The following is a 26,015-nucleotide window of genomic DNA, read 5'->3' as shown; positions in this document are numbered from 1 at the left end:
TGTGAGAAAATACATGTCACAAATGCTAATGATGCAGCTTTACAGAATGAAAGGAAAATAAATATTGCATTGTTGACAATAATATACTTTGATTTCAAAACATACCGTCATCATTTTTGTGTTATATTCAGTGTCAAAGATGGAAAAGAGAAAGAAGAGGATTAAGGGCCTTTTGACTTCAAACAATGAGGAAGTACAAAAACATTAAAAAAAAAAACCCTGCAGAAATCTACGTTGTTAAAGGGGAAGGGCACTTTTTTTGTAAATTTGCCCATCATTCCCAATCCTTATGTGAAACATAATCACATATTTATTTCCCTTTTCTGCACATTATCATGATTTAAAAAATGAGTTAATATGAGCTAGTCCCAATACAAGTCTCTTTTATAGTTTGATATCCATGCTGTGATCATGCAAGAACAAGTACATTGACAATAACATGTAATACTTAGAGTATCTTGGTACATTTTGATGATTTAAAACCGTACCAAAACTCATGCATTGATTTCACATTGCACAGATTAGCTTATGCTACGTCCATCAATAACAGCAGCATAGCAAAAGAAGTGCTGCTCTCTAATACTGATGAAAAAGTTGGCATTTCAAGAAATGCTCCAAATGTTTGACAGACAGTACCGTTGCCTGTGAGAAAATACATGTCACAAATGCTAATGATGCAGCTTTACAGAATGAAAGCAAAATAAATATTGCATTGTTGACAATAATATAGTTTGGCGTCAGTTTGATTTCAAAACATAGCGTCATCATTTTGTGTTATATAAAAATGGTTTCTTGTCCAGTCATATTTTGACTGACCCCACAGCTGATAAAACTTCAAATTGAGTATCTCATGTGAAAAATGCGAGTAGAAACTAGTAGTGTCAGGCTGTATTTGAACCTACCCAACATAGTGTTGATGTTTCCTTTGCGAACGAATCGGCTCTTTGAGGTGAACAATGACGATTCGGTTTGTACTCGTCTTTTTTTCTGTACTTGGTCAAGATGTGTGGCGACGTCCGTGTGTCCACACTGTGCGGGGGAGGGGAGGGGCTAAACACACACAGCATAGCACAACCGCACAGGAACAGGAGAGAGGGAGGCAGAGGAAGGCTGAGGAAAAACAGAAAAAGGATTTTTGGAATGCCAACCTTCAGTACAGACACAACTGTTACCAAAGGGCTGCTTTTTCTGGTACAAAGCAGCACAGTGGTCGAGTGGTTAGCGTGCAGACCTCACGGCTAGGAGACCAGGGTTCAATTCCACCCTCGGCCATCTCTGTGTGGAGTTTGCATGTTCTCCCCGTGCATGCGTGGGTTTTCTCCGGGTACTCCGGTTTCCTCCCACATTCCAAAAACATGCTAGGTTAATTGGCCACTCCAAATTGTCCATAGGTATGAATGTGAGTGTGAATGGTTGTTTGTCTATATGTCGCCCAAAGACAGCTGGGATAGGCTCCAGCACTCCCGCGACCCTCGTGAGGATAAGCAGTAGCAAATGAATGAATGAATGAATTAGGTTTTTTGTAGCTGTTCTTTGAGGTTTGAAATTTATTTATTTTAGTATAATCATGTATTTTTACTAGGGCTGTCAATCGATTAAAATATTTGATCATGATTAACTGCATTTAGTCCATAGTTAACTCAAAATTAATTGCATTTAATCACAGATCGAAATACGGTTTTTATCTATAATAATTCAGGTAAATGATTCTACAACGATAATTACATCCAATTTCATGTCAAGGATATGAATTTGGGAACTATGGCCCATAATTCAAAACAATACAGTCAACAAGCATATTTTTGTATTGCTATTTTTCTTTATTATTAGCATATTAGCTCTTAAAGTCGCCCACAAACGTTCAGCAAATACAAAATTTGAGCGAGTGAGACCACTCACTGACACAAACATTCATCCATCCATTCATTTTCTACTGCTTATCCTCATGAGGGTTGCGGGGGTGCTTGAGCCTATCCCAGCGGGGTACACCCTGGACTGGTGGCCAGCCAATCACATGGCACATACAGACAAACAACCATTCACACTCACATTCATACCTATGGACAATTTGGAGTGGCCAATGAAGCTAGCATGTTTTTGGAATGTGGGAGGAAACCGGAGTACCCGGAGAAAACCCACGCATGCACGGGGAGAACATGCAAACTCCACACAGGAATTGAACTCGGGTCTCCTAGCTGCGAGGCCTGCGCGGTAACCACTCCTCCTGACACAAACATGTTTTTGTTTATTTGTGTCATTTATTATCCTGGTTTTAAATTCTAAATCTTTGCCTATTTCCGAACATTCAGAAAGGATTATTATGAAAGATTTGTGAGCCGAGCTGAAAAAACCGACTCCCTAAAATGAGTACACCAAAGTCTAGTTTACGGACCTCCACCTGTACAGTATGTACAGTAGAATGTGTACATGAATATGTATGAAGAGCTTTTCCTGGTGTTATGTTGTGTGTCAACGTGGTAAAGAGAGTAAATGCTGTCTTATGACGAAGGAGACTTTTGGAGCGTAGAAAACCACATTAGTGGACTTCCTGAGGTCCCTCCTTCACTTGGCTGTGGGCGTTAAGCCTTTCTTTTATGTGCTATTATCATGTGTGTCGGCCATGCTTTTTATTTGGATTTGCCTGCAAGTGTGTGTGTGTGTGTGTGTGTGTGAGCTGCTGCTGATGTGGGTCATTACCCCCTTCTCCTCCCCAAGGGGCGATACAGCAGGCAAGGGGGTGGGGGGGGGGGGGGGGGTCCATGCCGTGTGTGTGTGTGCTTGTATAAGGGTGGGGTTGTGTCCCTGAGGAGCAGAGAGCAATAAATCACTGCGCCGTCTCTCCTCTGACACCCATCTTGTCTGATGAGGGACAGCGATGGGGCGGTGTCGTCCTGGTATGGAGGTCCCAGTGAGGCTGAATGGGGGGGTCAGTAGAACCCCTGTGACAGCAACACTGAGGCCATGTCTGACTGCCATCCGTGACCCTATCTTTAAAGATGGTGGAATGGGGAGGCCGTGGTTGCAAAGTGCAGATGAGAACAAAGTAGATTTAGAACCGGGGTAGGCAACCTGCGGCTGTGGAGCCTCCATGTCGGGGCTCCTTTTGGTTATGACCAAATATTTAAAGGGGACCTATTGTGCTCATTTTTCAGTCCTTTGTATTCGGTTGTGGACTCCTGTAGATCAGCTACACGCCATAACCAGCACACAAAGCTTTGTAGATCTTCCAGAATCTGCACCTATTTCAGCTGGATTTCCTTGGATTTTGTGCTTTCTGAGAAAATGTTCTGTTTTAGTGTAATCCACCCATGCCGGCCTCCAGGTACGCCCACACCACTGTGGTTGGTCACACTTCTTAGAGTTCTTAGAAGGACGTCCGGTATTGTTGGCGCTAGCAGCGAACCCAACTTTCGAGAAGTTGATAAATGGTATAGGACAAGGACAGGGGTCTCAAACTCAATTTACTTGGGGGCCACTAGAGCTAGGGTCTGGGTGAGACTGGGCCGCATCAGGTTTTACAAAAAAACAAAAAAACACACATTTATTAAAAACCAAAAAAAATTAAAAAACTTCGCTTTGGTTCCAATTTTCTACAAGAAAAGCTCTGATAAAACATTCCACTGTTCTCAAATATCTTACTTTTTATTTTTATACACAAAATAAGATGAAAAAAATAAACAAATCAAGAATAAAGAAAATCAATCAATCAGTAATAAATAAATAAATATAATAATAATAATAATAAAACAGCAAATAATAAAAACTTAAGAAAGCACATATAGTTGGTGGGTAGACAAATGATTTTTTTCCGATTAAAATGAACAAAGCATTATTAGAGCCCTGTAGACATGACAAAACACGACTATAGTCACATTTATACTGTTTTTATTTACAACATATTGCGCAACTGCAGGGTCTTGAGACACATGCTAACTCGCAAACTAGAGAGCTAGCGACCTAAACGGTAGCCTTCAAGTTATTTCCTTTCAACTTAAATAGCCAAAAACTTACCACTTCCACACGGATAGGGAGGATAACTATTAACAGTTATTTAACCTTTAACATGAACATGAATCAAACGTAGTAATTTTTTCTGGGTACATGATACCATACAGCATCCATATCAAACTTGCGCGGGCCGCACTAACATTAAACTTTCATATCAAGGCGGGGGCCTCAAACTAGTGTCCTGCGGCCACATTTGGCTCGCGGGCCGCGTGTTTGAGACCACTGGTATAGGAGCTGATAATAAAGGGTGATTCATTCATTCATTCATTTTCTACCGCTTATCCTCATGAGGGTCGCAGTGGTGCTGGAACCTATCCCAGCTGTCTTCGGGTGAGAGGCGGGGTCCACCCTGGACTGGTGGCCAGCCAATCACAGGGCACATATAGACAAACAACCATTCACACCCACATTCATACCTATGGACAATTTGGAGTGGCTAATTAACCTAGCATGTTTTTGGAATGTGGGAGGAAACCGGAGTAGGACACTACTTTGAGGCCCCCGCCTTGATATGAAAGTTTAATGTTAGTGCGGCCCGCGCAAGTTTGATATGGATGCTGTATGGTATCATGTACCCAGAAAAAATGATTACGTTTGATTCATGTTCATGTTAAAGGTTAAATAACTGTTAATAGTTATCCTCCCTATCCGTGTGGAAGTGGTAAGTTTTTGGCTATTTAAGTTGAAAGGAAATAACTTGAAGGCTACCGTTTAGGTCGCTAGCTCTCTAGTTTGCGAGTTAGCATGTGTCTCGAGACCCTGCAGTTGCGCAATATGTTGTAAATAAAAAGAGTATAAATGTGACTATAGTCATGTTTTGTCATGTCTACAGGGCTCTAATAATGCTTTGTTCATTTTAATATGAAAAAAATCATTTGTCTACCCACCAACTATATGTGCTTTCTTATGTTTTTATTATTTGACCTTTTATTATTATTATTATTATATTTATTTATTACTGGTTGATTGATTTTCTTTATTCTTGATTTGTTTATTTATTTTTCATCTTATTTTGAGTAGAAAAATAAAAAGTAAGATATTTGAGAACAGTGGAAAGTTTTATCAGAGCTTTTATTGTAGAAAATCGAAACCAAAGCAAAGTTTATTCATTTTTCTGTTTTTAATAAATGCGTTTTTTTTTTTTTTGGAAAACCTGATGCGGCCCAGTCTCGCCCAGACCCTAGCTCCATTGGCCCCCAAGTAAACTGAGTTTGAGACCCCTGCTTTATAGCCTTTTTTATTTTACATTTCTTAGCTGCTGCAGCAGCTGCTGCTTGTCTTAAAGCTTCTTCAGTATGACTGGGATACTATGAACATCCAGCAGCAACACAACATTTTGGCATGACTACTATCTGGATGAAAAATGTCCACCGTCTCCCTTGGTCAAGTCCACCGTCTTACTCCAGCGAGAGCTAGCTTGTCATGGCTGCTGGCATCATCAACTGTAAACGTCATTTTTGTAGAACATAATTCCAAACAATATATAACATACTGAAGCAAAGTTGATTAATCATGTCATGTCATGAAAAATGTATGAAATGTATGAAATAAATGTATCATTAGTCACATCGCGTCAAAGCATGTCATTAGCTCTCGAACTTTCCCTCGACTGCAACCACAATAACACCCCCAATAACACCCCCCAACCCACCAGACGGTGCTGTTTCCCTTCCTTCTGTAAGTGTTTGTACATTAGCTACTGTAGTCTCAGGAGGTCTGGAGATGGTCAGGAGATGGTGATGTGGTAAAGTCACGTTTTAGTGTTAGGTGGGAACTAAAACTACACCTCACGTTGTTCACATGAAGGACATCGTCACAAAGAATGAACTCCAAACTTGTTCGCTCTGGTTGTTGCTGCACACCAGAAGGTTGTAAGGGAGGGAGAGATGGACTGATTGGGAGGAAGAAGAGTTACTAATGAGAGTGCTACACTTCTTAGCTGGGGCGTATTTAGTCATGTGGGGGCCCCAAGGCAAACCTAGTCATCGGGGGCGTCCACATCCTGGTGCTGAGCTGACAAAGGTTTGACTCTTACCTCAACACAAGGTCTTCAATGTGGGCAGCAGCTAGTTACAAAGACATGTGACCCGGCAAGGTGCACTGTATTCAGGCACACGCTCCGAGTGGCTGGTATGCTGCTGTGTGCTTGATGGGCTTTTTCTGATTTATTGCTAAAAATTCCCACCATTTGAACTAATCATTATGGGGCCTAGTCCAGGGGCCTCTTGCCCAAAGTCATCTGGGATAGGCTCCAGCATGGAACAGCATAGAAAAGATTTATCGGGCACCTCTGATAAATACGCATTTAGCAAACAGTCTTAATGACAGGCAGGAGGAGAAAGTACTAATCTCACCTCCATGGGGCGTTTTTTATGTTTTATTGCTATGATGTCATCATTCCCTCCATGATGATGGTGCCCCCCCCCCTAATAAAAATCACACGCCGCCGTTTGATCTTGGTGTGACCACAGACGGATGAAGTCATCTGTCAACTTAACCGACGCCTCATTCCAAGCCTCCCTATGAGCTCCAGCCTTCCTTGGCTGGGAGTTGGGATTATGAAGGTATGCTGGCTACCCCCCCCCCCCCCAAACCCCCCAACCCCCCTCCTGGGGGTGCTTTGCATTGTCGTTGCCTCGGGAAGAAGGCGTGCATGCGGAATGCGAGTCAACATGTGTTTACTCACACTCGGCATACGTGTGTCGGAGGGAGCGGCGTGTTTACGACCTCACATGGGAACGCTAAAACCAAAATCTTCTTCTCCATTGTTTGGAAGTGGGGGGGTAGGGGGTGGGGGTTAACTTTGATGTCCCATGGCTGTACAGAGAGAACCTATTTAACCACTGGAGCTCAGCCAACACACACACACACACACACCTTCATATACAGTGTGTGTCCTTCACTTATCTTTTTCTATTATCTGTATTATTACACACACACACACACACACATTTCCTGTGCCCCCGCCTGCAAACACACAACATCAATGCACTTCCTCGTTTTTAGGGGAAGGGGGGGAGCTTTTTATTCTAATAAATGTGAAGGGGTGGGGTGGGGGGGGGGGGGGGCAGCAGTGTTTAAATTAAAATTCAACAAGGGTTAAAAAAAATGGCAATAAAAGGTGTCTCCTCTTTCCTCCATCCTTCCTTCCTACTTCACTCGCTCCGTTCTCCTTTCATTCCCTCACACAATCTGCACACACACTTTTTTTCATCACTGGTGTGCACTACCCCCCCCCCCCCCACACATCCCACCCCCGCCCCCCACTTACTCGTCTTTCTCAGCATCCCCCCCTGCTGTCCTTCATCCTTTATTCTCTTCCTCCTCCCTCCCCCTGGCCTCTCGCTCTCTCTCTCTCTCTCTCTCACACACACACACACGCACACGCACACACACATTGACAGTATATTTTCCAACTCCACCTCTGGCAGGTTGTGATTTCCACTGTCAGAAATTGCTTTTTCAATATCTCTCCCTCTAATTATGAGCCCCGCTAAAGGGGTCTTGCCACCAGAATACCAATTTTCAACCATTTATTTCTTTTTTCGCTGGAATAATTCTCCCTATTCCAGGCAATGAAGACATCACGCACACACGCAAAGGGAACGTGCGTGTGTGCGTGTGCTTTTGTAAGATTCACACCAGTGCGGGTCCTTCCAGTCCTTCCCTTGAGGTGCTGATTAGCAAAACACAAGGGACGATGACGAAGATGACGAAGATGATGATGATGCTCATCATTTTTATCTCGCACGCCAACGAGGACAAAATGTTAGGATTTCACGCCGCACCAGCTGCTTTTGTGGCGAGGAAGCGGAAAACCGCTGAATCTTGATACAATCTGCCACGCCACAGCAAGATGCTTGTTGGCAGTGATGAACAAAACGACTCTTAAAGGCCGACTCTTTCAAGTGAACGACTCGATTTTCCTAAAGATTTTTCCCATTGAAAATGAATGGGCCCTTTTTCAAACACATTTCTCATATGATTGAAAGCATTCCAACATCTAGAAGCACAACTCAATCAGGTGTGTTAGCATGCTAGCAGTTAGTTAGTTTATCAGTATTACCATATACAGACACGTAGCGCTCCCATGCTAAGTGTTACAAGTTAATGTTAGCATTGCTAGCAAACTACCATTAGCATTGTAGCATTTCTAGCCATTTTTACAAGCAAAGCTCATAATAGTGTTCTCATGATAAATACTGACATGCTAACATTAGCATGTTAACATGGTAACGTTAACATAGTAGCATGTTTAGCCATTTTCATAGGTTGACACTTATATAAACATTTTGCACTGTCATGCCAGGTGTTAGTATGCTAACTTTAGCATGTTGCCATTGTTATCAAGCTGATGTTAAAATTGCATTTTTTTGTGTTTTTAGAAGTAGAAATTGAAAAACTTTGTGTGCTAGCATGATAATGTTAATATGTTAGCATTGCTACCATGCGCCATGAGTACAGTATAGCATTTTTTATTCATTTAAATTTTCATTAATGTTAACATTGGCAGACACTTAGCTCTATCATGCTAGTTATTCTATTTGTTTTCCCCTCTTCAATCTATATATCATGCCGTTAGCATCTTAGCATTGTTAGAATGGTCACATTAGCGTACTAGGTTTTTTTTAATCCAATTTCACAAGTAGACACAAGTAAACGCTTATCACTATTATGCCAGGTGCTCTCATGCTAACGCTAACATGAGCATAGTAACAGTTTTTAGCCATTTTCATTAATGTTAACACTGGCAGACACTTAGCGCTATCATGCTAGTTATTGTATTTGTTATTCTATCAGGTTTACCTGATAGAATAACTTCAATGGCAGCATTTGCGGAAATGAGACTGAACTGCGAGCGCTAGCATGTCATGGCTGGCGCCTTCAACTATGAATGTCATTTTTGCAAATTTATCATTGGTATTCGTCAGGAAGGGCATTCCGGAATGTAAAGGGCTCAAGCCAAAAATCAGTATGCGGATCAAAAAGATCCGCTGTGGCGACTCTGTAATCAGGAAAAAGCCGAAAGAAACAAACAAACAAACCATTTGCTTTCAAAAATGGAAAAAACGCAGAACATAATTACAAACAACATATACCATATTTAAGTGAAGTTGATGAATCATGCCAGGGACTCTTTAAGTTCTCTCACGAGAAGTGTGAGTGATTATAAGTAAAAACGGTCTAGTAATTCACTAGATAGCCAAAAGAGTCGACTCTTGTCAGTGAGTCGAGTCAAAACCACCGTGTCTCTTAGAAAGAGCCGGAATTCACATCACAAGAACCCTCCCCCTACGCCTTTTTGGTCAGGAAGGGGTTAACTACAACGGGAGCCTTTATTCCTTCCTTGATTGACGTGCTGCTTTTCCCCTCCAATCAGGGAAAGGACAGTTATCCCCCACGTGGGCATGTCGGACGCGGATTGGCTGATTTCATCAGCGCTGTTCACCCAGCCCCACGTGGAGATTTTCATTCAATCAATGAGAACTATATTACGGACACTTTTCTTCTCTTTAAATGAAATTGAAAAAATCTAAATAAAATTGGCATACTTAAATGTAAATTGCATTCCAACAAGAAAAGCATATAAGCAGCCCAAGTGATATTGAATCCAAATGAGTAGATTGGTAATAATATTAAAACAAAGTATGTGAGCGTGTGGGGGTGTCTCTAGGTGTCCCCCTCCCCCTTTAAGAAACCACTCATATGTTATGTCCCATTGAAGGGTGAGAGAGGGGGGAGAGGGTGAGGCGGTGTGAGGCAGTGTGAAAAGAGTGCAGACCAACGAGGGAGACAAAAGAGGCTGCGGTTGCATTGAATGTGCTGCCGCTGCCGCTGCCGTTGTTGTTGTTGTGTGTCCGTCCGTCCGCAAGCAACACAACCACTCTCCCCTCTTTATTGCGACACAGACGCCGACCACACGTCGCTAAAACCGGAAGTTTGGACACTTTGTGCCGAACCGGAGGGAAGCTCTCCGTCCGCAACGAGAGGACCGAGCGTTCCTTGCTCCTCTCTGCCCCCCGGCCTCGAGCGTCGAGAGCTGGGCGGCGGTGCTCCGGGAGAGCCGCAGCCAGAACAAAGGAGGCGAGGAATGAGCGAGCGGAGAGCAGCTTCCACCTTGACGTCGTTCCCCTCTTCCTCTTCTCTCACAGCGGGACAAATGTATCTCTAAAAAGAACCACAACTGAGACTCGTATTCTTCGACCGAGCTTTTCCGGAGAGAAGGACAAGAACCGCACAGAGACGCACGTCGGCGGCTAGGATGTTCCCTCAAAACCGACCACCGGTGAGTAGCTCGTCCATCTTCCATCTTGTGGCGACTCATTTGTTAATAGCGACTTAACTTCAGACTCCATCCCATCTCCACACCGTACCAGAGCGGCGTGATGGAGATGAGGAGGAAGCAGAAGAGTGCGAGTTTGTCCTTTTGCTCTGTTGGCTGAGAGGGTGGAAGTGAGTGGACTCATCTCGATGACACCTTCTCTCGATGCTTTGCCCTTGCTGGGTACCACCCTGAATTGATTAAAATCACAGCACAACACAGTTGTTGACCTTCTACTGTCTAAAATGTGCTTCAGAATGATCAAGATGAAGCGTTGTCTTCATTTTAATTCTGTTCCATTGTTAAAAGTTGTAAATGGAGCGTACTACAGTTGGGTATGGTACCCAAAGCTTTGGGGCGAGGACTGATTTCAGGTGCTGTCCACACAGAAACGTTTTCAGGTCAAAACGGTATTTAAGTATTTTATGGTTTCAGCCTTTTGTCCGCATTGAAATGGTGTTCCTTGATAAACAATTTTTGTTTTTTCGTTCAAGTAGACGAGCAAAATGCTGTTTTACCCCCCCCCAAAAAAATGATGGCGTCACTGTCACATGACCAGAAGTGAGCTGTGACGACAAGCCAACATAATATCTGAATATTTCGTCGGACATGACAGACCTGATACTTACTCAGAAGTAATTCCACTCTGTCGTAGGTCTAGGCCGGCCTTGGAAAAACGGACGAAGGGCGTATCTGTACGCATTCTTTCTTTGTCTATAGTTTGGTGTGTCAAATCCATGTTGTCACCAACCTTTTTTGAGACAATTTTTTCATTGATTGTATTGTATAAAATGTATACCGTATAAATTGTATTGATTGGTTGCATTGCTGTTGCAATGTAGCAAGCGACACCGTCTGTGAGCATACACCATTTTGTGCAATTTTGTTTTTATTTACATCGCTGACCAAACGCCTCAGTAAACGCCGGCTGACTAGTAGCCCCGCCTCCACAAAGAGACTGAACGAGAAGAGGGTTGACTCTCTCCATTCTTTCCACTTTAGTACCAATGCAGAGTGAACACTCTTGTCATCCAGCCTGCGTGCTTTAGTTTAGGTTGCAACTATTTACTATCTGCTACAGGTGCATGCAAATTATTTTCAATCCGCCAAAACAAATCCCTGGAATGTTTCCGTGTGGGCCTATCCACATGGAAACACGGTTTTCAGGTCAAAACGCCAAAGTATTTTATCCTCATGGAAAACGGCGTTCTGGGTGCCCCAAAACACCGTTTTTTTTAAACAGCTTCCAGAGTGGGGAAAAATCTGAAAATGCTGGCTTGTCGTTTCTGTCTGAGCTTTGATGGCAGGCCAACATACATTATATTTGAATATGTGGACGGACACGACTCACCCCCGTCGATATTCTCCTGATATTTTGTTGTCTTATTCGCCAACACGACTGACAGAAGTACTTCCACTTCGTCCTATGTCTAGATGAGCCATGGGAAGTGGAAGACGACTGGCTTATGTGCATGTGTTCTTTCCTCTTCTACAGTTTTTTGTACGTTACGTGGGTTCACCTCCGTGTCTCTTCACACGTAGCTGTGCCTTGTGTATTACATTTTTTCACAGAGTCATCCATTCTCATTTGGAATGCGACATATGGACAATACTTGTTGAGTTCTGCAACAACGTTTTGGTTTATAGCGGCCACATTTTTCAAACAATCCTGCTCAAATTTTGCACGCCCATGCTTATCGGTACCCTCAGGATGTGTACCAAATTTGGTTGTGATTGTGACAACAGTTAAGTGTGAGAAATTTCAAATCAGTCTTTCAGATTTTGGGTTTCAATAACAATGGCACATCTGTCAGAAGAATTCTCGTAATATAATAGTAAGGGTATACATTTTTGACAAATGTTCACTCTAATGTGTGCAGCGGTTCAGGATTACACATACAAATACCTGATTGTTTTCACCCTACCTCAATGGCAAAGGTAGAAACAAAGGCAAACAAGTGTGCTCCATGTTCTATGATGTGGTACTATTTGCCCCACCACATATCTTTACTCGGTTACTTGTATGTTTTTACAAAAAGAGAAGAGAGTGTGTGCTGTCACAGATTAACCTTCCCTGATTCTGAAGGCTTAGAGGAAGTCTGATGTAGCGCATCAGAGAAGAGGTAGTGTGTTATGTCTACACTATGAATGTGTAAACATGAATCATGTTGGTGGTGCATGTTATCATTGTGTTGTACCGAACCCACCGCTATTTTTATCACGGTAAGCCAGACTTTGTCGTTTTTCTGTGATTGTGGCTATTTCTTCCGGTCAGAAAAGTGAGCATGGAAACTAGAATGGAAATAATAACATTTGAACGATTCCAGGAGAATCACAATGTTGGTCCAGGTTCCCATCCATGCTGGAGACTCGATGCCCAACCCTATTGACAAGTCACATTTTTTTGGTAATGAGAACAACCACAAAAAAAGATTGTACTTTTAACAAAAAAATCCAAACTGGGCGTCATACCCTGCAGTGTGACCCGAGCCATATTCTTTGTATTCTTTGGGATTGAGTTGCATACTGTCCCTTTTAACATGAAAGAGTCCCCCGATGGAAGAGCAGTTTCAGTGGCAGATTACTATCACTCTCCAACACAACAGAGGGCTAGTGGTAAAATACGCACAGGAGTGTGTAGCCATCCATATAACCATATATATATCCATACACACTGTAACCCTTATGAATGTATCCCTGCATATTGGGTACTGGGTACCAAGTACATGCTTTTACCATCACCGGCATCGTAAATGTCCTGTAGGTTCCCAATTATCCAAAGCCAAGAATTACAAAAGCTACTCTTGATAAGCCTGTTTAGATTCCGTCATCTGTGTCATGGCAATGGAGGCAACTGGACAGTACTTTTCATGGTACCACCCCTAGTGACAACCCTGAAAGGTTCAATGATTTTCCTGAGAGCCGTCCACGGTTTTTAATTTGTGTCAAGTTAGGTGGAGAGCTTTTGAGCCGACTGAAATACATAAACACTGGTCCTCCAGCTGCGTTGAGTACCATTAAGGCCCCGCTCATTTGCCTAACCTCATCTCCATGCCCCAGCCGCGCCACGCCACCACTGACGTTGTTTTGACATTCACGTCCCACACCGTGGAACCACGTTTACCATATAAATGGGAATTTACTTCGCATCCATTCAGGTGGAAATGACATCTTTTTTGGTTTTTAAAAGCTGGCAGGATATGCAGCGCTGTCATATGTCGTTATCGGCGTTTAAGCCCCGCACTTCCTTTTTGGCGTGATCTTGTGCCCCCACCTCCCAATGCACACTGCAGCTGCGTAGTAAGTAAGAGGGTCTACAGGAAGGCAGGGCAGGAGGCAGACTGTGGCTGTGCGGTTTGCACTGTAAACCCAATCCCTCTCATCCCGCTTCTCCTCGCTGTGTTCCTGAGAGAGCTCCAAACCACATCTTAATGTATGGGCAGGCGTCCCAGGGCGAGAGGCGCAGTCTGCGGCGGCGCTGGTCGGGGAAGCCAATGGCCGTGTTTCTTTTTCAATCCACAGGGGATTGAAAAACTATACACACACATTCACACACATGCTGTCATCCATTTCACCTTGGAGTGAAGGCCCAGTCAACTTGGCAAACAGTTTGATGCAATATTAATCTGTCAGAGCGCCGTACTCGCCTACTGTGACAAATTTGACCGGTGTGCTTGACAAACATGTGACTTGCATACTGAGCGTTAACATTTCTTCAGCTTCACAATTGTTTTATGCGAAAATCTAACCAGAAACGCGTAATGGCTTGAAAAGTCTTTCAAGGCCTTGTGTCGTCAATTAAATACAGTAAACCTCGGATATATCGGATTCAATTGTTCCCACTGGTTTTGTCCGATATAAGCGAAATCCGTTATATGCGTATACCGGAAAATGTCCGTTTTACGCATATATCGGATTTATATCCGGTATATGCGTGAATCGGATTTTATCCGTTATAAAAAGGCACTTCCTTGACTATGTTTCCAATGTACCTGGACTCGCAGGCAACGCTGCAAACGCTGCAAATGACGTCGTATAGCGGCCTGTCACGATCCGGCGAATCGGAGCGCCACGATGCGGCCATCCGATATATGCGAGGGAAATTTCATGGAAATGCATTGGAACGGGACTGGAGATTTTGTCCGAAATAGGCGAAAATCCGATATATGCAATGAATTTTTATTGGAAATGCATTACAGAAAAATCGGTTCTTTTTTATCTGTCCGTTGTGAGCGAATTTCCGATATATCCGAGTCCGATATATCCGAGGTTTACTGCACTACTACAATACGTATTTAGCAAACATAGTCTTATTAGTTATACTGCAGAACAAAGCTAAGCAATATTGAGCAGTACAGTCATGTAGAAGTGCATTGTATGACAATGGTGCAGATTTAGTTCAGACCTGGAGTCAAACCAGTATCGGCCAGGAACAGGCTCGACACCAGATTCATTGTCCATTTGGGGGGGCCGAGTCATGTCACAAAGGTTACACCTCCCATCCGAAAATAACCAAAGGGAGATCAGCGTGAGTCACGCATTTAAAATAATGTCCAGATCAAAAGCAACAACTTACCTGGAACTTTTATTTTGAAGATTTTCAGTCCTCTGTCCTAATTTGACAAATTACCAGACAATCAATAACTTACTATATTTAGTGTAATATTCATTAACTCTTATGTAAGACTACAGTCTTTGTTTTTAGTGACCAAGCGCAACTCCGTCACAGGTATGAAACACTTCCTCTTCTCTCAAATAAAATACTTCTCTCCACGACCGACGCCTGAAATAACCACACTAAACATAATGTCAACACAATATGACTGTGGATGAAAGGATTAAACCAAGATAGTGACTTAAAGTAGTATGAAAAAGTTTGGGCACCCCTGGTAATTTTCCAGATATTCCCTCCTAAATGTTGTCGGAATCAGCCATTCCAGTTAAATATATCATAGAGCAGATCAACACAGGATGTACAGAAAGTGTGCAATCATGTCAAATAAAGTAAGCAGGTGCCAATATTTGGGCACCCCAACAGAAAAATGACATGAATATTTAGTAGATCCTCCTTTAGCATAAATAAATGCTTCCTATAGCTTCCAATGGGGGTCTGGATTCTGGTTGAAGGTATTTTGGAACATTCGTCTTTCCAAAACATCTCCAGTTGAGTCAGGTTTTCAATAATATTTAGGTCTGGGGACTGAGATGGCCATTCCACAACGTTGTACTTGTTCCTCTGTGTGAATGACTTAAAATCGGAGCAGTGTTTAGGGTCATTGTTGGAAGTATCCAGCCAATTTCAACTTTGTCACTGATTCTTGAAGACTGTTGGTATCTGCTGATACAAACTGGAATCCATGCCACCTTCAACTTGAAGAAGATTTCCAGTACCTGCACTGGTCACGCAGCCCCCCAGCATGATGGAACCAACACCAAATGTTACTGTGGGTAGCAAGTGTTTGTTTAGGAATGCTGTGTTCTTCATCCGCCATGCATACGCCCCCATCCCCCATGTCCGAATAACTCCATTTGACATTCATCAGTCCACAGCACCTCATTCCAAAATGAAGCTGGCCTGTCCAAATGTGCTTTAGCTGAATAGTTGAAGGATGCACAGTGACACCATCTGCACTAAGCCCATGTTGGAGGCCTTTGGAGCTGGTCTGTGGGTTGACCTTGAGTGTTCTCACCATCCTTGGCTTATCTGAGATTTTTCTTGGCCTGACACTCCAGGCTTCTTAACCAGAACTGTGCCTGTGGTCTTCCAGTTCCTCACTATGTTCCTCAGAGTGGAACCTGACAGCTGAAATCTCTGAGCTAGCTTTTGTATCCTTCCCCTAGACCATGATGTTGAACAATCTTTGCTCTACGGGCACATGATGTTTTGACGCTACTTTGGTGCTACTCTTCAGAAAAGATTGGCTACCTTAAATACCCGTCTTCTCATGATTGGCTTCACTTGTATATAAAGGTCAAGGGTCAATGAGCTTACCAAACACATGCTGTGTTCCAATAATTAGCGTTAAAGGTATTCAAATCAATAAAACAACAAGGGTGGCCAAATGACATGACAACATGATGATTGCACACTTTCTGTAAATCCTATGAAGTTCATTTAACTTCTCATCTATCCCTGTGTTGGTCTGCTATATGATATATTTAACTGGAATGGCTGATCCCAACAACCGTCATTTCCAAAGGAACATCTTGAAAATGATCAGGGGTGCCCAAACTTTTTCATACTGCTGTATATGTTCATATTTCTAGAGTGCATGCGGTGGAAAACACACATTTTTCAAGACAATCCCTTCTGTCATGGCCATGTCAGATGATTTTGACTGATCTTTCAAGGTCCACAGAGTATTGTCTTCTACGTATATCTGTATAAACATGGAATCCACCAAAAGAAAGATTAGACTCGTCTACCTTTTTCCGTTCATGAACAATTATCAGTAGAATGCAGGTATGTTTCAGGAAAATATCAGTTCCCAACTAAAAAACGGGAGAAAAGCAGCTTTTGGTGAAAAGATACATTTCAAGCACTTTGACACAAATATTTCTACAGAACTACACCAACATACGTCTTTGGTATTGAATACGTTAATCCAACAATGTTCAACATACCAAAGGTGAAATACAATATTGTATGTTAACTGAGACAGTGTATGAGAACCGAGGCAACACCGAATCATATGAAAAGTGAGGTTTGGCTTGATGCACTTGATGGAATTGATCTCGGTGCCCGTGTCGACCGCGGCTCTCATGTGATGTCATAGTTACCTGGGAAAATGAATTGAATTGGAAAGTGCCTCTTCTCTTAAAAGTGGGGGAGATGATAGGTTTTTCTGCCGTTTGCTGCTCATAAGCAAGCAGGAGTGAGACGCGCAACTGTTAGAACATTTAAATGTCACTTTTGCATAATCGGGGACCGACTAGCAAGCCTGTTCATGAGAAACAACGACTAAAATCATGGGACGTTGTTATTTCGATTACACGTTAAATTGCTTTGGAATTAAAAGCGGCACGTGACACCCCCCCCCCCCATGTTTGCTCTGTCAGGAAGTGGCGCTAAAAGAGCGTTTCCATTGCTCCACTGTCTCCACCACAAAGCACAAGCATTCATCTCAGATCTTTCCAAATCATCATCCACGTCTTCTTGTCGTATTCGCTTAATTCCCTCCCCCTTTCCTCCTTTTCCTCAGGACAATGCCCTCCTGGGGGGGGGTTGCTAATGACCACAACTGTGAGTGCTCATTTATTCTGTTTCCTTCCAGTGTTTGCCCTTCTCATCCTCTAACAGCTGCTGTCACCGGACATTAACGGGTCCTCACCAGCAATGGAACGTACCTTTCTGTTTTTTCGTTTTTTTCAACGGCGTTCTTAAATCTGTGATGGCAAATGGTGATCAGGCAGGTTTCTGGTCAGTATAATGTCGTGATTCAGTGACCATGAAACCAAACATGAAATATACACACAACCGTTTCCTGTTTCTGCTTCAACTGAGGTGTGATTAAGATCTGTTTGTCCTTCTCTTTACATTTGAAATCGCTTGGATTAGATAACGCACCTCAGATGGGTTTGTCAGCGACCTCATTGGCCGGCTCTCAGTGTCGCTTGTCTCAGTGGATTATGTTGAAAAGCTCATTTTGCCAATCGCAGGCCATACACGCGCAGGACTTCCTGGTCATTTGGTTTGTATTGATAATTCTTGTATTGATAATTACCTCCGCCAAGCGCAGCACAAAGCAGAGGTTTTGTTTTATTTTTGTTTGTTTGTTTGTTTGTTTGTTTGTTTGTGTCCAACATAACATGAAAAGTTCTGAATGGATTTGGATGAAATTGTGCTATCATGCTATGCACATTTATGAACACCAGGTGTTAACATGCTACTGTTAGCATAGTTAAAATAACATTAGCATAGTAGCATTTTAGCCATTTTCATAGGTAGACACTTGCTGTATATAAATACTATCATGCTCGGGGTTAGCATGCTAATGTTGGCATTGTTAAAATGATAACATAATGTTAGCATTGTTAAAATGACAGCATTAGTATAGTAGCATTCTAGCCATTTTCATAGCTAGACACTTATGTAAACACCACTATTATGCCAGGTGTTAGCATGCAAATGTTAGCATTAGCATAGCAGCATTTCTAGCCGTTTTCATAGGTGCGCACATATGTATAAACACTTGGCACTATTATGCTAGGTGTTAGCATTGTTAGCATGCTAACATTAGCATTGTAGAATTTCTAACGGTTCTCATAGGTGTACACATATATAAACACTTACCACTATTATACCAGGTGTTAGCATGCTAATGTTACCATTAGCATAGCAGCATTTCTAGCATTTTCATAGGTGTACACATATGTATATAAACACTTAGTGCTTATGTACTTATATTAGGTGTTATCATGTTACTTGTTAGCATGTTCACATTCCTAGCCTACTATTATTAGTAATATAGTAACATTTTAGCCATTTAGGTGTTAGCATGCTAACATTAGCATGTATGGTGCTTCGCAGACGTCTGCGCTCTGAGTCCTTTTGTAGTTGACATTGATACCGGCGTACTTCATAGTTGAATGGCTAATGTAGATACCAGAGTTTGTTCTTGTTTGAGCTTGATTACCTCAATCTGCATGTAGTATTCCATTCCATTTTCATTCTTGATCCTAGATCTCCTTCATAAGGGAAAAATTGTCAATTTACAAGAATGAATAATCCAATATTACATTATAGATCAGTCATGCATTAATTGAAAATCATTTGAACCATCACTGTTTTGTAATTTTATGAGAAAATGCCACTTTGCAATGATAAAAGAATAGAGTTATATTACCACAATCATAGATAGCAGTTGCATGTTTGGGGATTTGATGTGGTCTTTTACACATTTGAAAATACTCTAAGAGTAACACTTTTATACAACTGGCTTTTTGATTTTCTAATGTAAGACTCATGTCTACGTCAACAAATGTAACCGTTAATGGAATCGTATTGTTTGTACACTGCGTGGAGTCGCCGACACGCGTATCGAGAGTTGTCGATACGCGTGCACTCTAAGGGTGTGGAAAATAATCGATATTAATTGATACGTCGATGCGAGTGCATCGGCTCATTCACCGGGTATGGATGCAATTGACGGGTGAAGTCTAGATTCATTGTGATGCATTTGTGGGTATCGATAAAATCCGATGCAAGCGCCATTTTATTAATGTTCAACTTCATCACATCTGCCGTTCCCCAGGTGCAATGAATGCACCGTCATTATTTGGCATTTTGTATTGAATACGCATGGAAGCCAGGAGGCATATACAACAACTAGTAAAACAACATGGACGCACGCAAGCAGCAGCGAGGAAGTTTCTATATTTAACCCCCCCCCCCCCCCCCCCCCCCGCAATGTTTAAATGGTATGTTTGGAAAGCTCGACAAAACGTCATTTGCAAAGAAATTGTGAACCAACTTTAAAAGGGTAGAAGTTGTTTTACACTTTCTGCGCCTCACTACTGTATTAGCCTAGCTGCTACCTCATTCATATTAGCAGTATGTTTAGCAGACAGAAATATAAACAAACATTGATTGCACTGTTGAAAGTGTCACTTTAACTTTGTTGTTGCTCTACTGTATTTTTTACAGCATTAATTATTGTTTGTTTTACTCCACCAGTGAACCACTGCTATTGTAATTGCATAGCTGATGTGAAATTGTGAGGGAAGTTGTTTTTGAAAAGTTGTTGCTGTTTTAAGATGGCAAAAAGAAGCATTTTTTTCCCTTTGCTTATTTGCATCATGTTGAATTGCATCATATTGCAAGAATTTGCACCGTATCATATCGGATTGCATTGATTTGAACTAAATGATCATCGAAACGCATCGTATCGCCAGAAAATTCCATGTATGGTATCGCTGGCAGTGCATGGAGATGCGTATCGAATCGTCCTCAGTGCTGAGATTCACACTCCTAGTGTACACGCGTGGAGTCGTCTACCATGAAGACATTTACATCGCTGGGACATCACGTGACCCGATGCTTTTAAACAACCTTTTATCTGACATTTACTCCATAAAACTGCATCTGGAAAATATACAACTTATTTCTTCCTATTTGACCAAGAGTGACCTAAAACCAATTTGACCTAAACCTAAAACCTTTTCATGTTGTCTGGAATTACGATGCCTCAGTCGGTCGTGTTTAGTAGTGATGAGAGACATAGTTTAGGGTTTAGAACAGTGGTCCCCAAACTAAGGCCCGGGGGCTGGACACAGCCCACTTCCACATTTGACCCGGCCCCTTGAACAATACAGCATGTACATTTTTCTGTCATAGAACTGGAATGGTAACCTATTGTGAGCAACGTTACTACAAACACACTTTGCCCCAGTCATAGAACATAAACAAACAAACGACCCTGACCCTGGCCCCCCTTCAGAGGAGGGAAAAGTCATGTGGCCCTCACTGGAAAAAGTTTGGGGACCCCTGGTTTAGAACATCAACAGGCGTTTTTCGGACATTTTATTGGTATTGTCAAATTGTTTTTTTTTACCAATTGTGGGGGTTGGAGTGGGCCGGTCTTTGAAGGTAACCATTGTGAGTATCTGCGGTCTACTGTACATGCAAGCATCTTGCGTTATGCCTACGACTTGGGAATCTTCCACCAAGAAAAGCTTCTCTGTGTATTTGTTGCTCTTTTGTCTTCTCGTGACGAGTATAGTTAGCGAGTGCAAAGCCAGCGCCACCGCCCGAGGCCTTGTTGACTTCAGCTCTTTATCATCGCTGCTGCCCACGTGTGAGCGAGGCCGTTCGTCAGCAGCTCGCCTCCTTTTGCTCGACCGTCAGTCGGAGGGCAGAGAGAGAGAGAGCGGGAAGGAGCAGCAGAAAATGAAGGAAGAGGCTGAAGGGATTTCTGTTTTATGCAGGCTGCCGTGAAGGTGTGCGTCCCGGTGGAATTGGCAAACGAGTCGGGGGAGGGGGGCGGCTGGGGGGGGTTACCTAATAAAAGAAGGCACATGCAGCAATTAAAGCCTCTGACAGGCAAACTGTGGTGATCTGCTAATGTGGGCTGACAGCAGGGAAATTTGAATAAGGAGGCTTGCGGGAGAAATGAGGCGGTGGAGGGGTTTGTGTGTTGTTGGGGGAGGCAGGGGAGGCGGCGGCGGCGGCGGGGGGGTCTGAGAAAGAAGAGATGTATGGTGCTAATGAAACAGGTGCCTGGCTGGCAGCCGCCCCCCTCCTAAGTGCAGGAGTCATTGAGAGATTAGCAGTATGTTTCCCTGGATTGGAGCCAAATGGAGAGGGGTGGGGTTAACAAAAAAAATTCAGTACATACTAGAGATGCACAATAGGTTTTAAAAACCAATAACTTCATGTTAAGTCTAAGTGTGCACACCAGGCGGTAAGAAGGACTGGAACAAATTAGGATTTTACCAAGTGTACCTGTTGATAATCACTCCTAATCAAATATCCTGACATTTGGGAGAACCAGAGTATGAGGGGGAGGAGCCACCTGCCGTAGCCCAGCAAGGTGCACTGTATTGGGGCACACGCTCCAAGCAGCTGTGACGCCACGGTGGTCTCTGGCAAAGATTTTGCTCTTTTCAAATCCAAGAGTGTTGCCGGTTCAGGTGTTTTGTTTGCTCGATGGGTTTGTCTCCCCTCCTGGCGGGAACATTTTAAGAGGATTATACAAATGGGCGGTGACAATAAGGGTGTTATTGTATGTTTTGAGGGCTCTAATAATCTTAAAATATTGTAAGCTGGTTTTCAAAATATTCCTTTCAATACTATTATATCGTACTTTGCAGTATTTTACTTATGGCTGCCCGGTCTGAATTGGTCACTGTACCATGGGATGATCATGCTAGCATGATGTAATACAGATATCCTCAAAGTATTCTATTTCTACTAATGACCCATTAGTAGAAATAGTCCTGCACCTGTGATGGCGGCCATGTTTTACAACCAACCCTACTCAAGTTGTAGTACATACGCATCCTTGTCAGCCCCCCAAAGTTGTGTACCACATTTCACGGTGATTCCCTCAAATAACAGAGCAGGCACCACAGTGAGTGAGGGGTTGTGGATTCATGAGTTGGCGTATATAAATGCATAACATTCATACAAATATGAAAAGTCATTGGCTGCTAGAAATGACTAAACAACCCCTGGACATCCTAACGTTAGCTTAGGAAGGCGTCTACTTCCGCCCTCATTCTCCCTTTGGATAAAAAGACACCCTAGACCAGGGGTGGGCAAACTACGGCCCGGGGGCCACATCCGGCCCGCCAAGTGTTTGAATACGGCCCGCCCAATCTTTCCAAAGTATTTAATTTAAACTCAACATACAACCTGGCATCATGGCCTGAGCCAACCTTTTGATGGTTTTATCAATTTCGTTTTTTGACATGGTCTGTTGTTTACAAAGTGCTCCTGAAAAAAGGGACACAAGCACATAATAATAATAATAATAATTATTATTATTATTAGAACTATTATGATTATTATAATTATTATATTAATGCTAATTATTATATTAATTATATATAATATTATTGTTATATTTGCATATTTTACATAATAATATAATAATTATTATTTTAATTTTATTGTAATTATTATAATATTTTATTATTTTCAAAATATTTAAATATAAATATAAAATAATAAATAATAATAGCAGATTGCATGACAATTTTACAGATACAATAATACCAGGTGGACTGTTACGTGTAAAATATATAGTCTGCCCCCCCCCCCCGTAAATTTTGTCATATCAATGCGAGTCAAAAAGTTTGCCCACCCCTGTCCTAGACCCTCAACCCCCCCTGTTGTTCTTTGCTAGTGTCTCATCCTCACCGATGCATTTAATGCAGCGTGGTTTTGGCAGCGTTGTATGATTCTCAGGCTTGAGGAGTGCAGTGAAAGGCCCGGCTAACGGGTTGAGTGTCGCACAAACGTCACGCCCATGTGATAACAATCGGGACGCCTATTTATTACGGGACGGGCGATGCTGCGAGCCGAGGCCGCTCATGTGAAGGCAATAAAGTACACATGTGCTCGTAAATACTTTGCAGAAAGCTGCATCTTTTACGCATCCGCCGTCTGAGGTGGCGTGTGTGGGCGCGTTGTCTGCGCCCTGCGTGTGTGCTTGTGTGCGTGTGTGTGTGTGTGCATTTTTTGGCCAACAAGGATGTGAGGTCATTGTGGTTTTGTTGCCTGCGGTTTAAAAGCAACTGAAATAAAACAGCGGGCATGGCCGCACTGTTTGCAGAGTCCACAACAGGCGCGCTGATTCCAGCGTCTGCACGGTGCACGAGTGGTTGTTGCAGTGCATTTCACCACAATATGGATTGTTCTGCTGGCAGACGTTGTACACCAAAAATATGTTCAGAATAACAGAATTGGTGCGCTACATTTGGGTAGTACAGCATCCGTACGTAGTAGTGCAGTCTGTTGATTTGTTTGAGATGGAAATAAAATAAAAATGTGCCTTTCTGCTAGCGACGCTATCTGTACTTGGTCTCAGAAAGCCGTGAATCTTTCTCACTCATCCGTCATCTAATCATCAAAATGAAGCTCCTCAATGACCTCCTTAATTCATTCAATCACAGCCTTTTTTCAAAAGACAACCCCTTCAGTAGCGGCCATTTTGACTTTCAAGAGAAACAGAATATTGTGTTCTATGGCTCCATAAAGATGGAACCTGCCCAAAGAAACTCAGGCTCCCTTCTTTCATCATCGATATTTCTACATTTTGGTGTTCTTCTTCTTATCATTAGTAATCAGCTGTTAAGGTACGTTTCCGGAAAATATCAGTTCCCCACTAAAAAAAAGGGAGAAAAGCAGCTTCTTGTGAAAAGTTACACTTCAAGCATAACTTTCACTTTGAAAAGCTCGAATATCTAAACAACAACATAACATGCTTGTTTTACCTCCAAATCATCTATTTACTAATACCCTCAACTATTTATAAATTTCACATCTGGAATTGAACATGTGCACGCGTACATGTGTTAAAGGTTTCCCGCAATGGGTAACCATCTGCATGCTACACTCCTCCACGCTCTCTCGCTTCCTCTTTCCTGTCATGTGTGATTTCTCCTTTCTCACGATCTCGACCGAGCTCCTATCAATTGCACTTCTGCTACCTTGTGGCCGTTTTCGTAGCTTAAAGTTGCTATGAAGTGAAATCCACGAGTGGACAGTTGCATCATCACCCCTTACGATGTTTGCAGGCCTGCACGATATATCTAAAAAATATCGCTATCGCGATATCTATATGGAAAGGATGCATGATAAATTCAACTTAATTAATGCATAAGCAAAACATTTCTTCATTTATGGTGCTACTTCACAGGAGAGCAATGCTCAAATGAGCATTCAAGTTTTGCTTCGGTCACTCCTGGTCACAAAGCTTTAACTGCAGCCATTATCGGCTGTATAGCGAAATGTAAACGAACCGTTCATGCTGTGTGTACGGCTTTTTGGAACTGGTAAAGGAGTCTACCGAAGATATGAGGTGCCATCACCAACACATTTTTCCCAAGTCGCTATTGCGGAGATGAAAACACTTGTGTGAAGTCCCTAAAGGCAGAACCCAATGAAGTGTTTTTTTATGCTAGTACCACCGACATGTAGTCCAGTCCAACCAGTGATTCCTACATAAGCTTTACTGGGTAAATGGCAACTTTTGACAACAAAAATAGCCCATCAAACTTAATTTTTTGCCAGTATAATGCTATAATGCTCTCCACAGAGAGAAAGATTTGTTCATGTATGAAATCCTCATTGTTCTGAAGGCAGTGAAACCACTGCAGCTGAGATGTTTGATGAGAGCGAGTGTTTCCCATTTCTGCTGTTTCTTCTTAAATAATATGTAAACGTTCTTTTCCTATTCCCACTTTTTGACTTTATCTTTTGACTTTATTTCCAACTATTACAACTTTGTTTGCTCATTTGTTTGTTCCTCATTAAAATGGTAATTTTTTCTTTAATATTTCAAATAGTAATATTGTTGTAAAGGTCTGTTTTAATTTATTCCAACCACAATCCGCATCCGGGCACACCCACTTTGCTATGATTGGTCAGACTCCCAAAACAAAACAGTATAGCAGAGCGCGAAGGAGGGTAGGCATACATCTTGTACCCGGGCACGCCCATATAAGGAAATTGGTGTTAGAAAAAATTTGATCGTTTTGTTCCATCCCAAACTTCTTTCAGGACTCACTTCCAAATGCGGACACCTCGTGATCTGAAATGTTGGTATAGTTTAACACCAGAATACAACATTCTAGCTACATTTATAGGTCGTAAAAGTGGAAAAAGCATCATAGGTCCGCTTTTAAAACATATTTTTAAAATGTACTCTGCAGCCGCAAATTCCCCTCAAATTCCCCCCTGGACACAGTCGTATGGATGAAAATAAAGTCCACATACTGTCTTGGGTGTAAATCCTGTTATCAGCCATCGTCATCACGTCTGTGGTTGCAGTCACTAGCCATGACATATTTTCATGTTTCCTATGATTATGACAAGCTTTCTGCAACCGTCGTGTCCCAACACACAGACTGGGAATCCCTGACCCAGGGCAGACTCACCCAGCGTTTTGTTACCTCACAAGCCAGTACACGCCAAGGAGGGAGGGATGAAAATAACCCACCCTGGAATTTATTTAGCTAA

At 42.4% G+C, this 26,015-nt stretch overlaps 1 protein-coding gene across 5 annotated transcripts in view; it reads left to right on the top strand.

Annotated features, from left to right (window-relative positions):
* The first annotated feature begins 9,509 nt into the window (after positions 1–9,509).
* tle2a (TLE family member 2, transcriptional corepressor a) overlaps positions 9,510–26,015 on the top strand; it is a 57,343-nt gene continuing 40,837 nt past the window's right edge. For all 5 annotated transcript variants that reach the window (XM_058074024.1, XM_058074022.1, XM_058074021.1 and 2 more), the window contains exon 1: positions 9,510–10,294. In XM_058074024.1, the coding sequence (XP_057930007.1) occupies positions 10,271–10,294 (24 nt within the window). In that variant the 5' untranslated portion in view covers positions 9,510–10,270. The remainder of the gene's footprint in view (positions 10,295–26,015) is intronic.

Source organism: Doryrhamphus excisus, chromosome 5 (assembly GCF_030265055.1).
Source record: "Doryrhamphus excisus isolate RoL2022-K1 chromosome 5, RoL_Dexc_1.0, whole genome shotgun sequence".
Classification (NCBI taxonomy): domain Eukaryota; kingdom Metazoa; phylum Chordata; class Actinopteri; order Syngnathiformes; family Syngnathidae; genus Doryrhamphus; species Doryrhamphus excisus.
Note: the sequence above shows the minus strand (reverse complement) of the source record. Positions and strands in the feature narration are given on the sequence as shown.